Below are 19,320 nucleotides of genomic sequence, written 5' to 3'. Positions count from 1 at the left end.
TTTCATTTGGTGTTATTCTAAATTACATAAACTTCTTCAAATCGAAGCCGCAATAATCTTATCGGCCATTGCGGGCAGTGTATTCTCAACCACCTCCAACTCGGCATCGAAGATCTCGGCACAAGATTCGCGCTCATAAACAGTACAATAAGCACCACGGAATCCCACCTTCACAGCAGCAGTGACATCCCACATATGTGCCGCCGCAAACCACTTTGCGTCCTCCTTCTTAAACTGGGCCAGAGCAGGCCTATACGCCGCCAGTGCTGGCTTCGCCACACCAGCCGTATCACAGCTAATAAAGTTCTCCAGAGGCATGTCAACACCACCACGCTCGAAGTATCCTCGTACACGCTTAGTGTCACCGGTCGTCAGACACCACACAGTGAAGCCAGCATCGCGCAGCTTAGCAAAGCAGTCTTTGGTTCCAGGACGTAGCTCCAACTCCGAGTATCCCTGTGCGCACTGATCTCGCTCAGCTTCAGTAGCGAAGCCACGAGGGTCCTCGACGCCCATCATATATAGCGTGCGGAAGAAGAGGGCCGACATGACTTCTTTATACGGTTTGTAGCGCTCGGATATAGAGAGGAATGTAAACTCCAGCTCGGCGGCTGTCATCCAGGTGAAGCCGAAGGAACGAGCGGTGATGTTTCGGGCTAGGAGGCGGTTGCCGATGACCTTGTCAATGCCATTGTAGAAGGCGTCGAAAGAGACGCATGTGCCGACTACGTCGAACACGACTTGTTTTTGGCCGGTCATTGCGAGGGAAAGAAAGTGATTGAGCGAAGTCTTGATGAGGCTCTATTGATATTCAGGCGGTGCGGGGTTCAAATAGCAGGACGTCACTTGCGTTGCCAGGAAGCAGGAAGCGATCTGGATTTGAAAGACTCAGATACCTCGCAGGATAGTAAAGTTGTTTTCCTTAATCCAATTGCAAAGTTTCAGGCTCAGTGCAGGAAGATAAGCTTCGTAAACTAATCAAATGACTCTTTGGTGGTCACTTGTCCTTTTTCTCCACCGCACTGGAAGCTCCCAACTGCTATCGCAAGCTCCGGTGCCACTATTCCCAATTGGGAAGCTCCGGTCCGGTCAAACCGTATTGGATGCTGGAAATTATCAACAGCTCTGCATGAGGATGGCTTGTGAATTTCGACCCCTATCTACGGAGTACATGATTGATAGAAGAAAGGCTAGATTTCCTATCCATCCTGGGTATTATTCATTCTCTTAGAGCACGAGAAAGCACCTTTGTTACGAAGTGGAGCGTATTGAGATAACTCAGATAAGCTAATCTCTCCGATTTCGTAAGCTGAACAAAGTAATCAATCGCTAACGACATCGTAACAAAACAATTGTAGCCTTGGTGGTAACTCAACGACCGATGACACTGAGTATGGTGACCGATTAGTGTCTTGAAAATGCACCTCATTTCACTTAGAAACATAATGAAAAAACATTTGCAAAGAGAGGATGCCGAGGCATGGCATATTGAGAAGTTTTCGCACGGATCCTGCTTGATATCTATTGAACTTCCGTGCAGTTCTGTTTAACCTAGGTCCAGTATCGAAAGTGTTAGGTACCCAGTATTGTTTCAAGGTACTTGGTAACTCAAGCGAGCAAATTTACCATAATCATGTTCTATACTGAAATAGAGAGAATTGCATTTGCTAAATATTTGACAAGGTATGTCCCAACATCAAGACCATAGAATGTTCAATCGCTGAATCCCACGCTTGGGAGCAGGCTCTGGCTCAGGATTCTGCTGATAATGCTCAATGAAAGGTCGAATAGGAATGTCCTCCAAGGGTATAATCTTCGTCTTCATCCAAAACTTGTAACCAAAATACACGATCAGGATAAAAGGCAAATTGAAGTAGGAGGATATGAATGTCTCTGTTGACCAATGCCCTTTCATAAACGTAGAGTAACCTCCAGTGAGGAAGAGTAGAACGAAAACGACCAATGAGATCCATGACCCATACGGCTGGAAGGGAGCCGCCCAAGGGAGCTCTCGCTTTCGGTCGATACCCTGCTTCTTGCAGCCGTATAAAAATCGAAGATAGACAACCAGGATAGTTATCCAGTTAACTATCGTGGAGATAGAAACGAGATCTTGGAGCCACGTAAATGCCAATGAAGCACCGTCGGATAGACTCATATAGCCCAAGGCCATAAAGATGCCGTAGAGGGCGACCGCGACGTAGGGAATCGAGAAGCGGTTGAGACGCTTGAAAACAGCTGGAGCATGACCTTGCATTGCCATTCCATATAGAATTCGAGAGCCGCCGAGCATGTTGGAGTTACCCGATGACCAAGCTGAGGTTAGGACAACGGCGTTGATGATTGATGGGACTACTTTAATACCGGCATCCTTGGCGGCGATAACGAAAGGAGATTGTGCAGCAGTACCACTGTCTCGAAGAAGCTCAGGGTCGGCCGAGGAAACAACAAGACCAACCATGAAAATTGTCAGAACGTAGAATAACAGGATACGGACAAAGATACGTCGTGCAGCCATTGGAATTGCTTGCCGAGGGCATCTAGTCTCTGCAGCGGCAACGGTGATGTTCTCAATGCCCGAATAAGCATATAGAGCATTGCTGAATGTGGTCCAAAATCCGAGGAATCGACCTAATGAGCCTTTGATGCCGAGATATTGGACAAACGGGCCGTATGGAGCTTTCCAATATTCGAAGCCTGTAGTTTTGTGGTTTGGCGCTCCGCCACATGTAATGACCAAAGCCATGATGTTGATACCGACGACCAACATGATTTTGAGGATCGAGAAGCCGAATTCAAGTTCGCCGTAGATGCGCACGAAGAGCAGCGCCGTGACTATCATGATTAGGCCAAAGACAGTGATCCATATAGCGCTGCTGACAGTGATCCAGAACTCGACAATGATTGCGCATGCGACCAATTCGGCCGGGATAGACACAATATAGGAGTAGACTTGGTTCCATCCATTGGCGAACGCCAGGGCCGGATCGAAAAAGATCTCCGCATATCGTATCACGCCACCGTTAAGTGGTGCCAGTGCGCCCATCTCACCCACGCCCCCGACAACACTCCAAACACAGAGGCCGATGATGGAATATGACAGAAAGGCACCTAATGGACCCGCGTGAGCAATGGCCCGACCTGAGCTGAGGAACAGCCCCGTTCCCACAGTGCCGGCGAGGGCAATCATCTGGATATGTCGCTGGTGGAGTCCCTGCTGGAAATTGTGGATTTCCTCCAGTTGCCCAGCAGCATTCTCCACGTCTCCTTCTTTGGTCATCTCGGCGTTGTAATTCGGGTATTTCTCTTTGGAAGAGGTAATGCGTATATCGTGGTCCTCCGACATGGCGGAAATGGACATGCTTGCAGAATAAGCAGTCGAAGCAGAATTTTCTTGGAGAAGACTGAATAATTGGAGTCGTCGTGGGAAATTTGTACTGTTTTCCACTTCCATGCATATTGCTTTTGGCAATCTGTCGGGCACCAATCAGGATGCAGGGCAGCAGCTCAACTTGGGGCCATTGGTAATCGCCGGTTTGTCGTTGGCTCAAGCAACCGGATTCATACCGGCAAGATAAGAATGAAGCTCAGACACTGAATATCTTCCAGAAAGGAGGTTGAGCACTCACTGACTGCGTCGTCTCTGTGTCGTGGCTTCATGCGGGGAGGTGCATGCGTGAGCCATGGGTGGGGCGAGATTAGGCTTTAGAGTTGCAGCCCGAATAGGAAATTCCGGTCCGGCCGACAGGCGCGTTCGGCATGAGTGGCCAGTTTCCCTCCCCGATTGCTGATAGCCACTCCGGTCTCCGGACTGTCGCGATAAAGCCACTCAGCACTATCAAAATCGTGGGAAACTTAATTAAGCTCTGACCCATATGCTCTGACCCATGTGCTCTGTTGATTGTTCTTCCCTGTCTTTCATCTACATTCGTTATCGGTCATCCTTCCATCATGCCTGCCAGAACTCAAGATTTGCCCACTCGAATTAGAGCTTCGCCTCAAACCGCAGGGACATCCCATTGTCTCCCTGCCAACAATCCTGGCGAGACCTTTTGGCAAACAACACGGCATAACCTGCATGATCATCGTTCAACAGAGCAACTGCCAGAACGCAGTGATATCGTGATCATCGGCGCTGGATATGCTGGTGTCAGTACTGCCTACCATCTCGTCAAGGACCATGGCGATGCGAACAGGTCCATTACAATCTTAGAAGCTCGAGGCGCATCCTCAGGAGCAACGGGACGGAATGGCGGTCACGCAAGGCCTGATTTCTATGGACACATCCCCACGTATGTTGACCGAGCAGGCGCTCGAGCAGGAGCTGAGATTGCCGAGTTTGAAATTCACAATCTACGCGCCCTGAAAAAGACCATCGAGCATGAGAAGATTGATTGTGATTTCACCCTAACCCGATCGATCGATGTGTGGTGCAACGCAGAAGCGGCCGAGAAAGCCAAAGCTATATACGATCGAATGGTTGCTGAAGGATTCGAATACATGGAGGATGTCGTTTTTTACACTGGTGATAACGTTGAAGGAGTAAGTGCATCGCTCATCTATGTTCCAGAAAAGAATAGCGACCTGATACTTGCCTAGATTTGCGGTGTGAAAGGCGCCAAGGCCTGTGCCAGTTTCACTGCCGGGACAATGTGGCCCTACAAGTTCATCATGCACCTAGTGGAGCTCATTGTTGATGCAGGTGTCAACCTGCAAACGAACACTCCAGTCACGTCAGTAACTACCGACCCAGAAGGCGGGTTTACCGTCGAGACACCTCGAGGCAAGATGCACGCTGGGAAGGTCGTATATGCAAACAATGCCTATGTGTCCGGTATTCTCCCACAATATAAGAAGAACATTGTTCCGTGCAAGGGTATCTGTTGCCGGATAACGGTTCCAGATGGAGTTACACCACCCCTTCTTAACAATTCTTATATCAACCGGACCGAAGACAATGTTCTTTCATATCTGATTCCTCGGGCCGACGGCAGCATCGTTGTGGGAGGTGCTGCTGCCGTGTTCCGAAGTCACGAGGATCAGTGGTATGACAATGTGGATGACAGCATCCTCATCGAATCTGCAAAGGACTACTATAACGAATATATGCAGAAGACCTACCGTGGATGGGAAGACACCGGCGCCAAGATAGACAAGATCTGGTCCGGCGTCATGGGCTACTCTTACGACTCCAACCCTCATATTGGCACTGTGCCTGGCAGCAAGGACCAGTACATCCTTGCAGGTTTTAATGGTCACGGTATGCCGGTCATTTGGCTGTCCTCGAAAGAGCTTGCCAAGATGATCACTCAAGACATTCCATTCGAACAAACTAGCATGCCTCGATTATTCCAGACTTCTCAGTTCCGTATCGACCGAGCTTTGAACGGGAAGACTGAGGATGGTGATATTTTGGGCAGCGGTAAATTCCCCGCCACAAAGCCTTGAGATGAATACACGTATATTTAGAATTGATCATCCCATGGAAGAAAGACTTCAGCCGCTGTACCGAAATAATTCAGTAATCCTCTGGTGTAATCATCATCTAACAGGTGCCGCTAAGTACAGCCCGATGGGTTAATGATTTCTGAAATCTCATCGGAGTATCAATATAATACATTGCCACTATGCGTGCACTACTTTTTCTCCTATCACAATCTGTAGGATTCAATGTTGAAATCTCTTGAATGATGTCTCAAGATCGGAGTAAGTATCATCATCCCTACGAGGCTATTTTCCCCGAGTCTTGAAATTGTACGCCTCTATCTTACCACAGGACTTCTGCTATTATTCCTCATTCTACGCGAAATGGAAATCAAAGTTTTATTACATACGTTCATGATAACCCATTTTCGGCATTATCAGAACCATAGAATGAGGCTCAGTATACACACACACACATACACACCATTCTGCTAGGTTGGTTTTACATGAGGATTTCCTGACGCAGTAATCGAATGCATCGATTGACGCAAATTCATGTTTGATTGAGGACAAACGGACATCCCTGGTTTCAATTTGTCAAGTTGAAACTATAAGGCACCTCCTCACTGGCATCAAGCATATCAACTTTGTGTTTGCTGTTTGCTCTCGCTTGCTGCCTTGGCCCCCAGGCCACCACCAGATATAAAAAGCCCCCCCCTCCACCTATTCTGGATTCTCTTCTTCCTCTTCAAACTTCATCTTTACATCTCCCCTGCTAATATGCTTCCTCCACCCCTGCTTCGCCTCCTTCCGCTCCCTCCTCCCTGGCCTCCCCCCATGCTCTGTCAACATCTCTCTGGGGCTCACAGTCTACTTCGGTGGCTGTGATGGGGTTGTTCTGAAGTCTCGGCCGGCCTTACTGCCGAGACCTCATCCTCTGACAAGCGTCCCTAAAACCCGGGACACACGGTCTGCATCGGTGACTGTGTCAGTGCTTTTCTGTGGTTCGACCGGCCTGACTGCCGAGCCCCGTAGGAACTGCACTCTTCTGGAAAACTACAAACACCCAATCAACCAACAAAACCCTACATCTCTCACTTGCCCTCCTTCAGCACACCCAGCTACAGAAGCCCTTCACCCCCTATCCTTCCTCTTCCTTTTTTTTCTTATTCACCACTCTTTTCTTTCTTTCTTCAACCACTCGTCCACCCATCCACTCATCCATACACAAGGTCAGTAGGTTTCACTCCTCATCAATATACAGAGTCAACAGATTCCCACTCCTCATCACCACATAGAGTCAACAGGTTATGACTTCTCATCCCGAAAATGGGAAAGCAGAAACCTAGGCGTCCCCCGAAACTGCCTGATGCAGGGTCCGGCCAGTTGGAAGGGACTAATATTCGCGACTACCTTCCCCAGTCTGAGAAATGCCAAGCTCAAGTGAGAAGTCTCAACTCTGACGGTGAACTGCTGAACGACTGGAATGTCGATCATCGTCAACCTGGTGTCACCACGAAGCTTGTGTTTAGACATGACGACCCATTTCCCTGTGCCGATATCCAAGCAACTATCACCTACATGGAGAACTGACCAGGGACCATCTTGAGTGTTGACGGAGACTCGCTCTCTCATCCTGACCCCTCACTGTGTAGAGTCTATTGACATCAAGCAAGTCCACGTTGAGACTGCAGAGGTACGTCTACCTGTTTCTTGTTCATTCGATCCCATTGGTTCAATACCAAATGACTTACACAAAATTACAGACCCAGTATCTGATAGGCATGGTCTTTGAAACTCAAATGATGACTTCCTTCGAAGGAAGAGAGGACCTCTTGAGCAAAGAGCTCCGGACTCATCGCCAAGACCCACAAGCCGTTCTCCTTCCCCATACAATGAAAACCCTCCCAAACATTGAGGAACTTCTTGCCACAGGCGAGCTCCATGTTGTAGCTATCAAGATGAAGGACGTGGCAATTCGCCCCTGCATTGGATTCAAGAGCCGCGGTGTCTATCACGCACAAGCTGAAAAGGTGCACGATATTGAGAAGACCCTCAAGTTCAGCAAAACGATCTTCCTCTTGATGAGATCTCCCAAGAAGAGCCGTTACTATCTGGTCACGATGCTCTCTTCTTGACTGCGTGAGCCCGTCATTGCACCTTACGCACCCTCTTGGAAGCTATATCTGTGGAGATCTCGACAAGAAGGCAAGTAGAACTTCAAGAGGCAGTTTGAATATCTCCTCCAAGTCACTTTGGAGGCTGCTGATGTCGTCGTGGGTACCCTATTCTGTGTGGCCCAACATTCGAGCTACTCGGTCTTTAAGCCTGTGGTGGTGATGATTGACGAGGCAGCGCGTTTGATGGAAACATTGCTTTAACTCCGACTTAATGCAGTACACAGTCTTCCTGGCTCCTGCATGAACCCGATCTTGTCCGTAACGACAAATCAAACTGCACGACTGGGGATTCGCCACGTTGGAATCGATTGACCGTGTCTACCTTCACATCATGGTAGCCAAACCCTGGTTTTGCCAAGTCCAGCTCTTGCAGCTGCTTCTCGTAGAGTCTGCACTGATCTCTGTATGGTGTCAAGATCAAGATATCCTTGGCAGGGACAATACCATCGGAGGGACGAAGGAGCCAGCTAAGAATAGCAATCGTAGCTACCACGTGTGCATGGTTCGACGCAGACTTGTCCTTACTTTTCCATTCTTAGCTAGTGCCGTTCAAGTTGATCGCAAGGAGGTTCGAATCTCTGCGGAACGAATCTCTGCGGAACATTCCACTGTTCACTCTCCAGATCAAGGCAGGGGCCGGATTGTTGTCATGATGGGTGCAGCGGTTGGTAGCCAAAGTTCTGTGATAGAATACACGATCCACAGGGTCGGCAATACCGGGTTGCATGCGACACTGCTCGACTAACTTGTCTAGCGCCGAGTCATCCAGAGCCGAGTCACTGCGGTTAAGACGCGCCACCATCGACATTCGCAGCTGGTGGTACAACACTTCATCCTTTGGAATACCTGTGATAGTGGGACGAGTTTGGTAATGATCACCCGATCTGAATGATTGTCAAGCATACTGATACGGAACCGGAGTGTCGAGGGTTAAATAGTATTGATTTTTGCCTATGCTTCTGCGAGCTATTTGCCACGTGTGAATTGGCTTTCTTAAGGGGCTCAAGCTTGGATGCACTTCTACCAAATAAGAGAATAAATTCCATGGACAGAGTGCTTAGGTCGGATCAAGTGCGCAATATATGCACTATGCGAGCCGGTGACTTCAACACAGTATCGTGGCGTATGTGAGTCTGAAACCTCAACACATGTTCTGACTCGAAGTCCTTATCATTTTCCTTAGAGATATAGAAAGATTTTTAGAACGTCGATGAGATATAATCTTTCAAAAATAATGTGGTAGACGTAAAATATGGCTGAACTTTTCATGTTTGTTGTATCGGAGTTCTCATTTATCACAAGCGCCAGGAAGACATTGTCAACGTGACCATCTTGAAGATTTTGAGCCCGAGGCAGTCAAAAACAGACTATACTAAACTCCAAACTTCCTTCTCTAAGCCCGTGTCCGTCTATTCTAGCAGCAGCAATTCAATGTAAATTTAGATCAACAGGGTTATCAGTCGGACAAAATGTGGTAATTCAAACAGAAAAGTCGTCGGGTTCTTCACAGTCCTCACCATTGTCCTCGCTCGGAATTTCGTTAATGATGTCGTTAGTCTGGGGACCAGTATATTTGCTAAATCAGTTGTTAGTACTTGCTGGCTCATCCAGACGAGAATCATGTCTTACCCTCTAGCTGCAACCCACCACCAAACCAAGGCAAATATGGCAATAAAGGCTGCCACGCAGATTGCATAGTTCCTAGTAAAGCAGTGTTAGTTTGCAGAAAGTCCAATTTGCGTCGAGGGGGCTCCTACATGTTCGCAGGGGTAACAGGCAGCTGTGACGGGAAGAAGAGGATTGTACTAATGAATAGCACCCAGACTACTGCGATGTAGTTGACAAGAGTGCCCCATCTTCCGAGGGTGAATGGTCCCTCGATAAACTTGACTTTGTCCTTGTAAATCTGATGTGCCAAAATCACAGACACATAAGATATATCCAATGCAGGAGCGGTGACACTGAAGATCGCGAGAGCAGTCTCGGTCGACCCGATGGCGATCAGATTCAGGGCAATGCTGAAGAAGACCACAAACCAGACCGCGTTAACGGGGGTATGGGTATGACGATTGACCTTCGCGAGGAAGGGGGAGAAAGGAAGGGCATTATCTCGAGCAAAGGCATACGCCATTCGAGTATCAGCGAGCATAGCCGAGCAACCAGTGAAGAATTGGACAAGAATGGCGAAGGCCCACATCACCGTGCCGCCCGTTCTTCCACCCGCATTCAAGAAGATCTGAGCAGCAGGTAGACCTGTTGGAGAGTTCAGGATTCCCTCGAAATCAGTCAAGCAGAAACACATGCAAACGGTAAGGAGCCATCCAAAGGCTCCAGATACAAGCACAGCAGTCTTGATAGCAACTGGTCCACGAACAGCGGCATCATGGGTTTCCTCGGACATGCTAGAATAATTGTTAGAATGACGTTGTGACGCTTGAGTATGACGCTATACTAACTGTGTAGTCCCATCGTAATCGGTCATTGTCCATGCAACGGACAAGAAGCCCAGAAAAAATGAGAATACCTTAGATCCCCATCCCGACCCGTCGGTAAAGTGAGTAAAGACCCACGCCGCCGGCTGCTTATCTGGGGTAAGATATAAAAGTGCCACACAAATGCAGACCGTAGCCGTAACTATTGGTTATAAGTAATCATGATACAAGATGCATGAGGTAAACACGTACTGTTAATAGGAGCGAACCAGAGGATGATGTGATGCAAAGTTTTGGTAGTCAATGAACAAATGACGCCGAGGACGAGCAGTATTCCAATAGACACTAGCACTGTCTGCAGAGCAGTCCTAGGACTTTGTTAGGGCGTAAAATAATTCAATGATGATGTTCACTTACGGTGAATATGAGTATTCGCCATTGATGAGATTCGAGTTCATGCTAACGCACGCAAGCAACATCTGGGAGACGGTATATGCGACCGACGACACACCAGCTGTTTGACCCAGCAGATTGCACCATCCTTGAGTCCACGCAAAGAGTGGGACTTGATCTGGAGGTACCACATGCTTTGTCACATAGTACATGCCCCCTGCGGTGGGATATGCAGATACCAATTCCGCGACAGAACTGCCGATTGCCAGTGCCATACAAGAGCCGATTAGCCAGCACCACACAGCAGTGGCGGGACCACCGACTATGAGAGGCTGGCCCAAGGTTGCTGGGACGGAACCAAGAACTCCCAGTATACTAATGGCATAGGATACCGTCGACCATTTGGAGAACTCTCTTCGAAGCTCCTAGATACCGGGGAAATAAGGTTAGCGGCAGTACCCGCGGGAACCATGGGAAACTGCGGGCGCACGCACCTGCTTGTAGCCAATTCGCGCGAGCAGAAGCTCGTCATCATCTTTTATTGTTGCCATTGGTGGGGATACTGGAGGGATAGTGTCTCCTAGTGAGCTGCTCTTTGGTTTACGATCTAGGTCGAGGGGTTTAGCCGTCGGATCCATCATAATGAGTGGATGGGAAGGGATGGAAGGAGATAAAGTTGGGGGGGGGAAGGAAAAAGCAAAAATCAGAAGATAGAAGCACGCAATAATTTAATGGGAGGCGACTTACCCTACACACTAGGATAATATGCTAGGGGACTGCACGGAAAATGTATCTTGGTGTCTGACAGTGACGCCAGATGGAGGGGCTAAATTCCGATTTAGGAGGCAGCAGACGGTGTGAATGGGACGCAAGAAAATCCTCACGAGCCCTAAAGGGTTAGGAATATGTAACTACTGGGGTATGTGCGCAATCCGATAAGCGCGATTTCGTTGATTCGGTTAGGGGCCAGTGAGTCCAGCGATAGGGGGTTCGTGAACAAATGACAGGGTATGGAGGAACTAAAGCTGGCCACTGAAAATCTGGGGGCGATCAGGGATGAATATGCATCGCTATCGCACGCTTATAGGAAGCTACTCAATCCTTTCAACTGTAGTCGGATGGTGGTTCCGGCCTGTTGACTAACCCAACTCAGCACGGAACACGAAGATTGATGCATTGGTGGGCTGCAATGGTGCTAATGAGGAATGACATAGCTGGTGCTTTCTCGACGGAATGGCGGTGGAGGGAAATGGCGACAAAGTTATCGGGATGAGACCGCCTAATGATGAGGTGAGCCTAGAAAACAAAAGTTCTCTATACAAGAAAGATCAAAAACTATTCGACACATTCAACCAGACAATGGAAAGCAAATAGGTATTCAAAGGTTGAGGAGTGTCGTGAATCTTAATCGACAGGGAGGGAGGACTATACTTTTAACGGTTCCACACGTGAAGCCTCGGAGCCACTTATTTCCGCGACGCGGGAGGTAAAGGTGGTCAGTCCGATCGTCAATATCGTCAACATCGCGGGGTACAACGCCTTCTAACCTCCTCCGTTATGCTCTGCTGATCGCTAGACTCCCTGTCCTTCTCGCCTCCGGATCCACCATGGCTGACCCAATGTATCACGCAATGGGCCAGGCTGGGTACGACCCCTCCAACCCCCAAGCTCAACAACACCTTCCCCCTCAATCATCGCAGCCATACCCTGCTGCTGGTTACCCCCGGGTACTGCTCCTCCACAGCCGGGAGCTGGCTATGCCAATCCTTCGCCAAATCAGTGGCCTGCATATGGCTCTCCTCAGCCGCCATACCAGGGCCAGAGCCCCGATGCCGCATACAATGCCGCGCAACAATCGCCAGTGGGTGCCGGAGGAGATCCCAATATGGCTGGGTTGGCCTCTCAGATGACTGGCCTGGGAATTGCAACGGATGCTGGAGCTAGGACACACCGAAAGAAGCAGCACCGTCATGCCTACCATGACATTGGAACCGGTTCAGCTGCCTCTGCGCCGGGTTTCAACAATGCAATGCCCCCCGCGGGAGGTGTGCAACCAACCTCTCAATTCTTCAACACCGGTCTGAATCAAAGTCCACCACCAGTGGCTCCGGGTGGAGTTCCCCAGCCTGCACTCTCTGCGCCAGGAATCACCTCGCAGCCTGGAATGCCCACTGGTGCGGGCTCGGTGCCTACACAAGGTCGGATTGACCCTGAACAGATCCCTAGCATCCCCCGATCTCGAGACCTTCCTGCCCAATATTACTTTAACCATGTCTACCCAACGATGGACCGGCATCTACCTCCTCCTGCCTCAATTCCGTTTGTGGCTCATGATCAGGGCAACTCGTCACCAAAGTACGCCCGCCTGACGCTTAATAACATTCCCTCGACCTCCGACTTCCTCTCCTCTACTGGTCTCCCTCTGGGCATGATCCTACAGCCACTCGCGCCATTAGATCCTGGCGAACAACCAATTCCCGTGCTGGACTTCGGGGATGCGGGTCCCCCACGCTGCCGACGATGCCGCACATACATCAACCCGTTTATGTCATTCCGGGCTGGTGGCAGCAAATTTGTCTGCAACATGTGCACATTCCCCAATGACACTCCCGCCGAATACTATGCCCCTGTGGATCCGAGTGGTGCGCGCGTGGATCGGATGCAACGGCCGGAATTGATGATGGGTACAGTCGAGTTCTTGGTGCCCAAGGAATACTGGAATAAGGAGCCCGTGGGTCTGCGCACACTGTTCCTGATCGATGTCAGCCGCGAGTCATCACATCGTGGTTACTTGAAGGCTGTCTGTGCAGGTATTGCGGAGGCGTTGTATGGAGAGGATGGAGAAGTAGATGGCTCCGAGGGCGATGAGTCCAAGGCCCGCAAGCTGCCCGCTGGCGCGAAGGTTGGCATTGTCACTTATGACAGGGAGGTGCAATTCTACAACTTGACGGTAAGTGAGCCCGGACTTGGCCAACTCTGCGTGTTGATCTAACACAGGGACCAGTCAAGCTTGAACCAAGCACAAATGATGGTGATGACCGACCTGGAAGAGCCGTTCGTACCACTCAGCGAGGGTCTCTTTGTTGACCCGTACGAATCAAAGTATGTTCGCTAACCCATTACTCTTCCACTTTTCACGACACTAACCGCAGAAAACAGATCTGTAATTTCGTCTCTTCTGGAGCACATACCCGCCATTTTCTCCCACATCAAGAATACCGAGTCCGGATTGCTTCCTACTTTGAATGCCGCTCTCTCAGCGCTGCAACCAACAGGTGGCAAAATTGTCTGCGCGCTGGCAAGTCTGCCGACATGGGGCCCCGGAAAGCTGTCAGAGCAACGGGATGACCGGAGCCTTCACGGAACCGATGGAGAGCGGAAGTTGTATACTACCGAAGATGCGGCATGGAAGAAGACTGCTAGCAAGATGGCTGAAACGGGTGTGGGTGTGGACTTTTTCATTGCGTCTCCCGGTGGCGCATATACGGATGTGGCGACAATTGGTATGTTTGGACCTCACATGAAGGTAATTTGAGAGCTCGATGAATCTAACTCCATGGTTAGGTCATGTGGCAGCACTCACCGGAGGTGAAACTTTCTTCTACTCCAACTTCCATGCGCCCCGCGACGTCGCCAAGGTGCGGAACGAGTTGGCTCACGCTATCACCCGAGAGACTGGTTACCAGTGCTTGATGAAGGTGCGATGCTCCAACGGCCTTCAGGTCTCCTCTTACCACGGCAACTTTGTACAGCATGCTCTAGGTGCCGATCTTGAGATCGGTAGTGTCGATGCGGAAAAGGCTATCGGTGTCCTCTTCAGCTACGATGGAAAACTGGACCCCAAACTGGATGCTCATTTCCAGGCCGCCTTGCTGTATACATCTGCGGATGGCCAACGCCGGGTCCGGTGTATCAACGTTGTGGCTGCTGTCAATGAAGGTGGCATGGAGACGATGAAGTTTGTTGATCAGGATGCTATTGTGGCAGTCATCGCCAAAGAGGGTCAGTCAAGAGTCACACAGCCAAGTGGTCTTTTTTTTATCACATTGCTAACTTCTTCACTACAGCTGCCTCCAAGACACTCGACAAGAGCCTTAAGGACATTCGTGCCAGCATTACCGAGAAGACAGTTGATATTTTCAGTGGATATCGCAAGATCTTCTCTGGGTCACACCCACCTGGGCAGCTGGTTTTGCCCGAGAACTTGAAGGAGTTTTCGATGTATATGCTAAGCCTGGTAAAGTCCAGGGCATTCAAGGGTCAGTAATTTCATTTGCTTGGGGATAACATTCTGGCTAATCTCGATTTCAGGTGGTAATGAAGCAATCGACCGTCGTGTCCACGAAATGCGTATGATCCGGTCAATCGGCTGCACAGAAATGTCTCTCTACCTCTATCCCCGCATCATTCCCATCCATAACATGCAACCGGAAGATGGCTTCGCCAACGAGCACGGACAGCTCCAAGTTCCGCCAGCGGTAAGGGCAAGCTTCTCCAAGGTCGAGGAGGGCGGTGTCTACCTGGTAGATAACGGTCAGGCCATTCTCCTCTGGCTGCATGCGCAGGTTTCGCCCAACCTATTGGAGGACCTGTTCGGCCCCGGGCACAACTCCCTCCAAGAGCTGAACCCCAACATGTCCTCACTGCCCGTGCTGGAGACGCATCTCAACGCCCAGGTCCGGAACTTGTTGCAGTACTTCTCTACGGTCCGCGGATCCAAAGCCGTGACCATCCAATTGGCCCGACAAGGCCTCGATGGGGCAGAGTATGAATTCGCCCGGCTACTGTTGGAGGATAGGAACAACGAAGCCCAGAGTTACGTGGACTGGCTGGTGCATGTTCATCGGCAAATCAACCTGGAGTTGGCCGGCCACCGCAAGAAGGAGGAGTCAAGTGGCGAGAGTACATTGGCCAGTCTCTCGGCTATGCGATCGCCGATGTGGTAAATCACCGGGAGGGGACCGTCACGGCCTAGGCTTCAAGTGATAGTCTCTAGGTAGAACTTGGGCACCTTGCTTAGGGCCAGTCAGTCGGGCCTCCGTTGCCCTTTCCCGACGTGTCCTGTCCCATTGACTCCGCTCCAGGCCCTCTCTTAGTGTCCGGTCGGACTTGATGGACAGCACATCCCTGTCTACGAAAAAGGAACGGGGAGACTCAGCACCAAAGCAGGAAGGTGACTCGAGTGGCTGTGTGATGGTGGAGTGGATCCCACACCAGCCAGGCACGGCGGGGGGTGTCACACAGAAGGGCCCGAAAGATGGAGAGATCGTTCTGTACACAGTATACCAAATAGTTTTTATCATGTCATCCTTCTTAATCAGTGGCTTCTTGTCCCTTCAGTGTGAAGTAGTGGGCACATGTGACTCCATCATGAGTTTGCCATCTAGACCCATCACCGGCCCACTGCGATGTTTGAGGCGATGAGTAAAAAAAGAACATTCTCTCGTCCATCGAAGATCCTCCTCAACTTCCAAGCAGCGAAGTAAATCGAGAATGTCATTGACATGCCCACCTGGCCGGTAGCACCAAGCCCTAAGCCCATCCAGGCCCAACAGACTCTCCCAGGAAACCTTGGGGGAGTTTATTCCCCGGTCAAGTTAGCGCACCACGCAGGTACCAGGATAAGTCCGATAAACTCTCACAGCCCAAAAGAGTCGGTCTAGAATCCCCTCAAGCATTTCTGGAAGTGCGTAGTGTGGGCAAAGTGGGCACAGTGGGCAAAGAGAGAGGGGAAGCGATCGTCCATCCTGGCGGTTGGGCCGCCCGTTCAGGCCCCATTCAAGCCCTATTCCGAGTTCCCCCCTCGGTGAAAAGAACGGGCTTGCCCTGCGATCATAGGGACTGTTAACTGCTACCTGCCTAGTCGGCCCACTCGCCTTGTCAAGCCACTGGCCGTGGGACGGACGCAGGCTAAGGCCGGGACTACTGTCGCGCGATCGAAGATAGATCGTAGGGCATCATATCCAAGCTAGGAGAAAGTAGAATGAATGACAAGTACATTGTTTAGTAGTACTGACATATTGAAAGTATGAACTGCATTTAGGTTGGATATCAACGAACTGGTCCAGCGGTCCAGGGGTTTTCAGGGTTGTTACTGTCGAGCTTTTGGGGGAGCATGGGCCACCAAACAACTCAGAAACGACAAGTCAATATTGAAAATCGATGCCAGTAATAATCACTAATAACAATAAAATTGAACAAAATAGAAATCAACAACGAGTAAAAGTCCACGGAGAAATGCAAGAACCAGAAAAAAACCACGCATTGCCACCGCAATCCTCCATAGCCCAGGCTTAGATCGACAGGTACCCAAAAGCCCTGCAACGTCAGAGGCATCGGGGGTGGAGTAGATGGACCACACCTATGTGGGTAAACAAGAGAAGAAAAAAAAAAAGAAAATTTCTACGAGTGGAATTGGGCCACGGCGATATTCAGGAACGAGAAGGTCACTGCACGAGAGTAAGTGGGTTTTAACATGTCGAGCTCGTCTCATAGACTCGAGGAGATGGCGCGGGAGAAAAAAAAGAGTGGGACAGGTCGAACATTTTGGACGGCGAAGATCCGATTCATGCAGGTTTCGGATACACCAGTCAGATTGACAATCCCGTTGCACATTAGGAAGTGTAGGATTATACTGTAAGCCATGCTGTAATGGCAAAGGGGAGGCAAATGGCAAATGGCAAATGGCAAATGGCAAATGGCGGGCATGTCAGTTGAGAAGGGCCGAATATTGGTAGTTAGCTTCCCCAAGCGAAGTTAGTAAGTAGTACTAAGTCTCTATCCATGGGATGGAACCCTGAAAGGCGAGTTTCTAAGTATATAACTGGGGGCACCCTTTCTTTGAAGGGCTTTGAGGGCTTTGAGGGCATCAGGGTTCAATGGTTCAGATGGTCCCCGAGGGCAAAGCATGTGTCAAAGGATATGGCTACTGCCGAGGGGAGTTGCCATGGGATGAGAGCTGAGCCGTCAAGACTGTTTTTTTCTTTTTCTTCATCTTTTTTTCTCGTTCGCCGCTGGAGAAAATCGGTTGGGAAAGAACCGCGGATAGGCGCGGAAGGGATGACGTGGAGTGGCTATTGCCACGGCTGTTTTGGTGGTGGCTCTCCCGTATTTCTATGGGGTGGGTGTGTGCTGACCGTAATTCTCACGGACTTTTCATTTATCCACGGCCAGTACTCATCTGGCCTGTCTACATACAAAATGGACATCAGATCCTTGAACAACACTTCTTCAAGTGACTCACCGTGTTGTTTACCGCCCATAGACTATCAGACACGTCAATTATTGATTCTCATCACACCGCACATTAACATTAGGCTGGTAGACAAGTTGATATACGAGATTAGTGTTGTAGAATCTATCCCATTGTCCTTGTCTATACCTCCGATTCCTCTCATTTGCCAGGCATACCCTAGGCGATTGACCCTCCGGCTAATAGAGTCCAGACATGTCCATCAATTGAAACAAAAGACCCTGTTAATGCGACCTTAGGCCAAGGGCCTTCGTCACTGGTATCCCGCCCACTATGATTCGCCGCTTGCCTCTACCCTGGCCCACTCTTTCTTTTTCTTTTGCCTTTCGCGCCGGGGATCCACTTGTCCACTTGTTCCTCGATCAAGTCCATGGTTGACCGTTGCATGGCCCGACCCACACACGGTTTTTTTCCTGTTCGGTACCTATCCGGGGCGACTGAGTAGGACCCTGTCGAAAGTTATAAAGAGGCCGTGTTCATTCCTTTCTTTCTCTGTTCTTCTTCAATCAAGTCTCTCATTCTCTCTCTGAAGACCACTTTCTTTCCAAACCTTCGGGTACCTGCCTTTCATTTCGAGATCGATTCTCGATTACATTCTTTATAGATCTGTCGATCAGAACTACTCTCTCTACCCCAAACAAAAATCTACCTAGATTTCCCACAGTCTTTTCATATCAAAATGATGTTCACCAAGACCTTCGGCATCGCCGCTGCCTTCGCCGCTCTGGCCTCTGCCCTCCCCTCTGGCATGAATAACATGGTCCGCCGCAACAACACCGTTCCCGCTGGTGGCTCCGTCCTGATCACCAACAACCTGAGCCAAGACGTCTACGCCTGGTCCGTCACCGACGTTGTCGGTCCCATGCAGATCCTGACTGCCAACGGTGGTACCTACAGCGAGGCCTGGAGGACTAACCCCAACGGCGGTGGTGTCTCTATCAAGCTGGCCACCGACCCCAACCAGTCTGATGTCCTCCAGTTCGAGTACACCCAGGCCACCGACACTATCTTCTGGGATCTCTCTTGCATCAACATGGGCGCTGGCTCCGAGTTCACCGAGTACGGTTTTGCTGTCCTGCCCACTGACTCGACCAATACGTGCCCCTCGGCCGTCTGCAAGGCTGGCGATGATGCTTGCTCTGCTGCCTACCTCATTCCCACTGATGACCACGCCACTCACGGCTGCCCCATCAACACCGGCCTGGCTTTGACTATCGGCCAGTAAATTGGTTGCAAACACATTCTTTTCGTGGATTTCCACCTTTTTCTAAGCAATCCAACCTGCCGGTTGACCCGAGCACTCCTTCATGGGTCTTTTCTTCTCGTCTCGCCTAAACCCTCCTTTCCGGGTTGGTGATTCACTTCTTTGTTTCGTCTCGTTCCGAGCTTTTCTTCGTTCCACCCCAGTCGGTGGCCCCATTTTCTGTTCATTTTGGACCAACATGTTCGGTTGATTCGACATGCCTATCTATCCCCTCCAATGAGCGGTTGATTTCCCGCCGGGGCAGGACGTCGTCTACGAGCTATGATGAATCTTTTTGTGATGCCCATTTTTTGAATACCCCCCGGATCAGGAAAATGGGAAGATTCGAGGATCTTCTCATTGGAGTTTTATATAGGGGATGATTGAGATAGATTT

At 50.0% G+C, this 19,320-nt stretch overlaps 8 protein-coding genes across 8 annotated transcripts; 5 read left to right on the top strand and 3 right to left on the bottom strand.

The window, feature by feature from the left end:
- Positions 1–36: 36 nt before the first annotated feature.
- On the bottom strand, positions 37–759 carry N7458_010479 (putative 2-haloalkanoic acid dehalogenase; the record flags this gene model as incomplete). Its single annotated transcript, XM_056913861.1, has 1 exon — positions 37–759. One exon carries the CDS (start codon positions 757–759, stop codon positions 37–39), a length of 723 nt encoding a protein of 240 aa, XP_056762710.1.
- Positions 760–1,696: 937 nt separating this feature from the next.
- N7458_010478 (aromatic amino acid and leucine permease) lies at positions 1,697–3,346 on the bottom strand (the record flags this gene model as incomplete). The annotated part of the gene is made up of 1 exon (XM_056913860.1): positions 1,697–3,346. One exon carries the CDS (start codon positions 3,344–3,346, stop codon positions 1,697–1,699), a length of 1,650 nt encoding a protein of 549 aa, XP_056762709.1.
- Positions 3,347–3,951: 605 nt separating this feature from the next.
- On the top strand, positions 3,952–5,448 carry N7458_010477 (NAD(P)/FAD-dependent oxidoreductase; the record flags this gene model as incomplete). Its single annotated transcript, XM_056913859.1, has 2 exons — positions 3,952–4,542; positions 4,600–5,448. The coding sequence occupies 2 exons, from the start codon at positions 3,952–3,954 to the stop codon at positions 5,446–5,448; spliced, it is 1,440 nt and encodes a 479-aa protein (XP_056762708.1).
- A 1,305-nt stretch (positions 5,449–6,753) lies between these two features.
- N7458_010476 (uncharacterized protein) lies at positions 6,754–7,017 on the top strand (the record flags this gene model as incomplete). The annotated part of the gene is made up of 1 exon (XM_056913858.1): positions 6,754–7,017. One exon carries the CDS (start codon positions 6,754–6,756, stop codon positions 7,015–7,017), a length of 264 nt encoding a protein of 87 aa, XP_056762707.1.
- Positions 7,018–7,229: 212 nt separating this feature from the next.
- On the top strand, positions 7,230–7,562 carry N7458_010475 (uncharacterized protein; the record flags this gene model as incomplete). Its single annotated transcript, XM_056913857.1, has 1 exon — positions 7,230–7,562. One exon carries the CDS (start codon positions 7,230–7,232, stop codon positions 7,560–7,562), a length of 333 nt encoding a protein of 110 aa, XP_056762706.1.
- A 1,521-nt stretch (positions 7,563–9,083) lies between these two features.
- Positions 9,084–10,980, bottom strand: N7458_010474 (uncharacterized protein; the record flags this gene model as incomplete). Its single annotated transcript, XM_056913856.1, has 7 exons — positions 9,084–9,180; positions 9,234–9,305; positions 9,362–10,006; positions 10,061–10,238; positions 10,289–10,404; positions 10,454–10,854; positions 10,924–10,980. 7 exons carry the CDS (start codon positions 10,978–10,980, stop codon positions 9,084–9,086), a joined length of 1,566 nt encoding a protein of 521 aa, XP_056762705.1.
- Positions 10,981–12,036: 1,056 nt separating this feature from the next.
- Positions 12,037–15,375, top strand: N7458_010473 (Sec23/Sec24 family protein; the record flags this gene model as incomplete). Its single annotated transcript, XM_056913855.1, is given in 7 exon segments — positions 12,037–12,156; positions 12,174–13,379; positions 13,434–13,531; positions 13,589–13,932; positions 13,994–14,431; positions 14,497–14,688; positions 14,741–15,375. The coding sequence occupies 7 exon segments, from the start codon at positions 12,037–12,039 to the stop codon at positions 15,373–15,375; spliced, it is 3,033 nt and encodes a 1,010-aa protein (XP_056762704.1).
- A 2,985-nt stretch (positions 15,376–18,360) lies between these two features.
- N7458_010472 (putative extracellular thaumatin domain protein) lies at positions 18,361–18,906 on the top strand (the record flags this gene model as incomplete). The annotated part of the gene is made up of 1 exon (XM_056913854.1): positions 18,361–18,906. The coding sequence occupies one exon, from the start codon at positions 18,361–18,363 to the stop codon at positions 18,904–18,906; it is 546 nt and encodes a 181-aa protein (XP_056762703.1).
- Positions 18,907–19,320: the final 414 nt, after the last annotated feature.

The sequence above is a fragment of the Penicillium daleae genome (assembly GCF_028827525.1).
Source record: "Penicillium daleae strain IBT 16125 chromosome Unknown utg000008l_segment0_segment0, whole genome shotgun sequence".
Taxonomy (NCBI): domain Eukaryota; kingdom Fungi; phylum Ascomycota; class Eurotiomycetes; order Eurotiales; family Aspergillaceae; genus Penicillium; species Penicillium daleae.
This window is presented reverse-complemented; position numbering and strand designations above follow the sequence as displayed.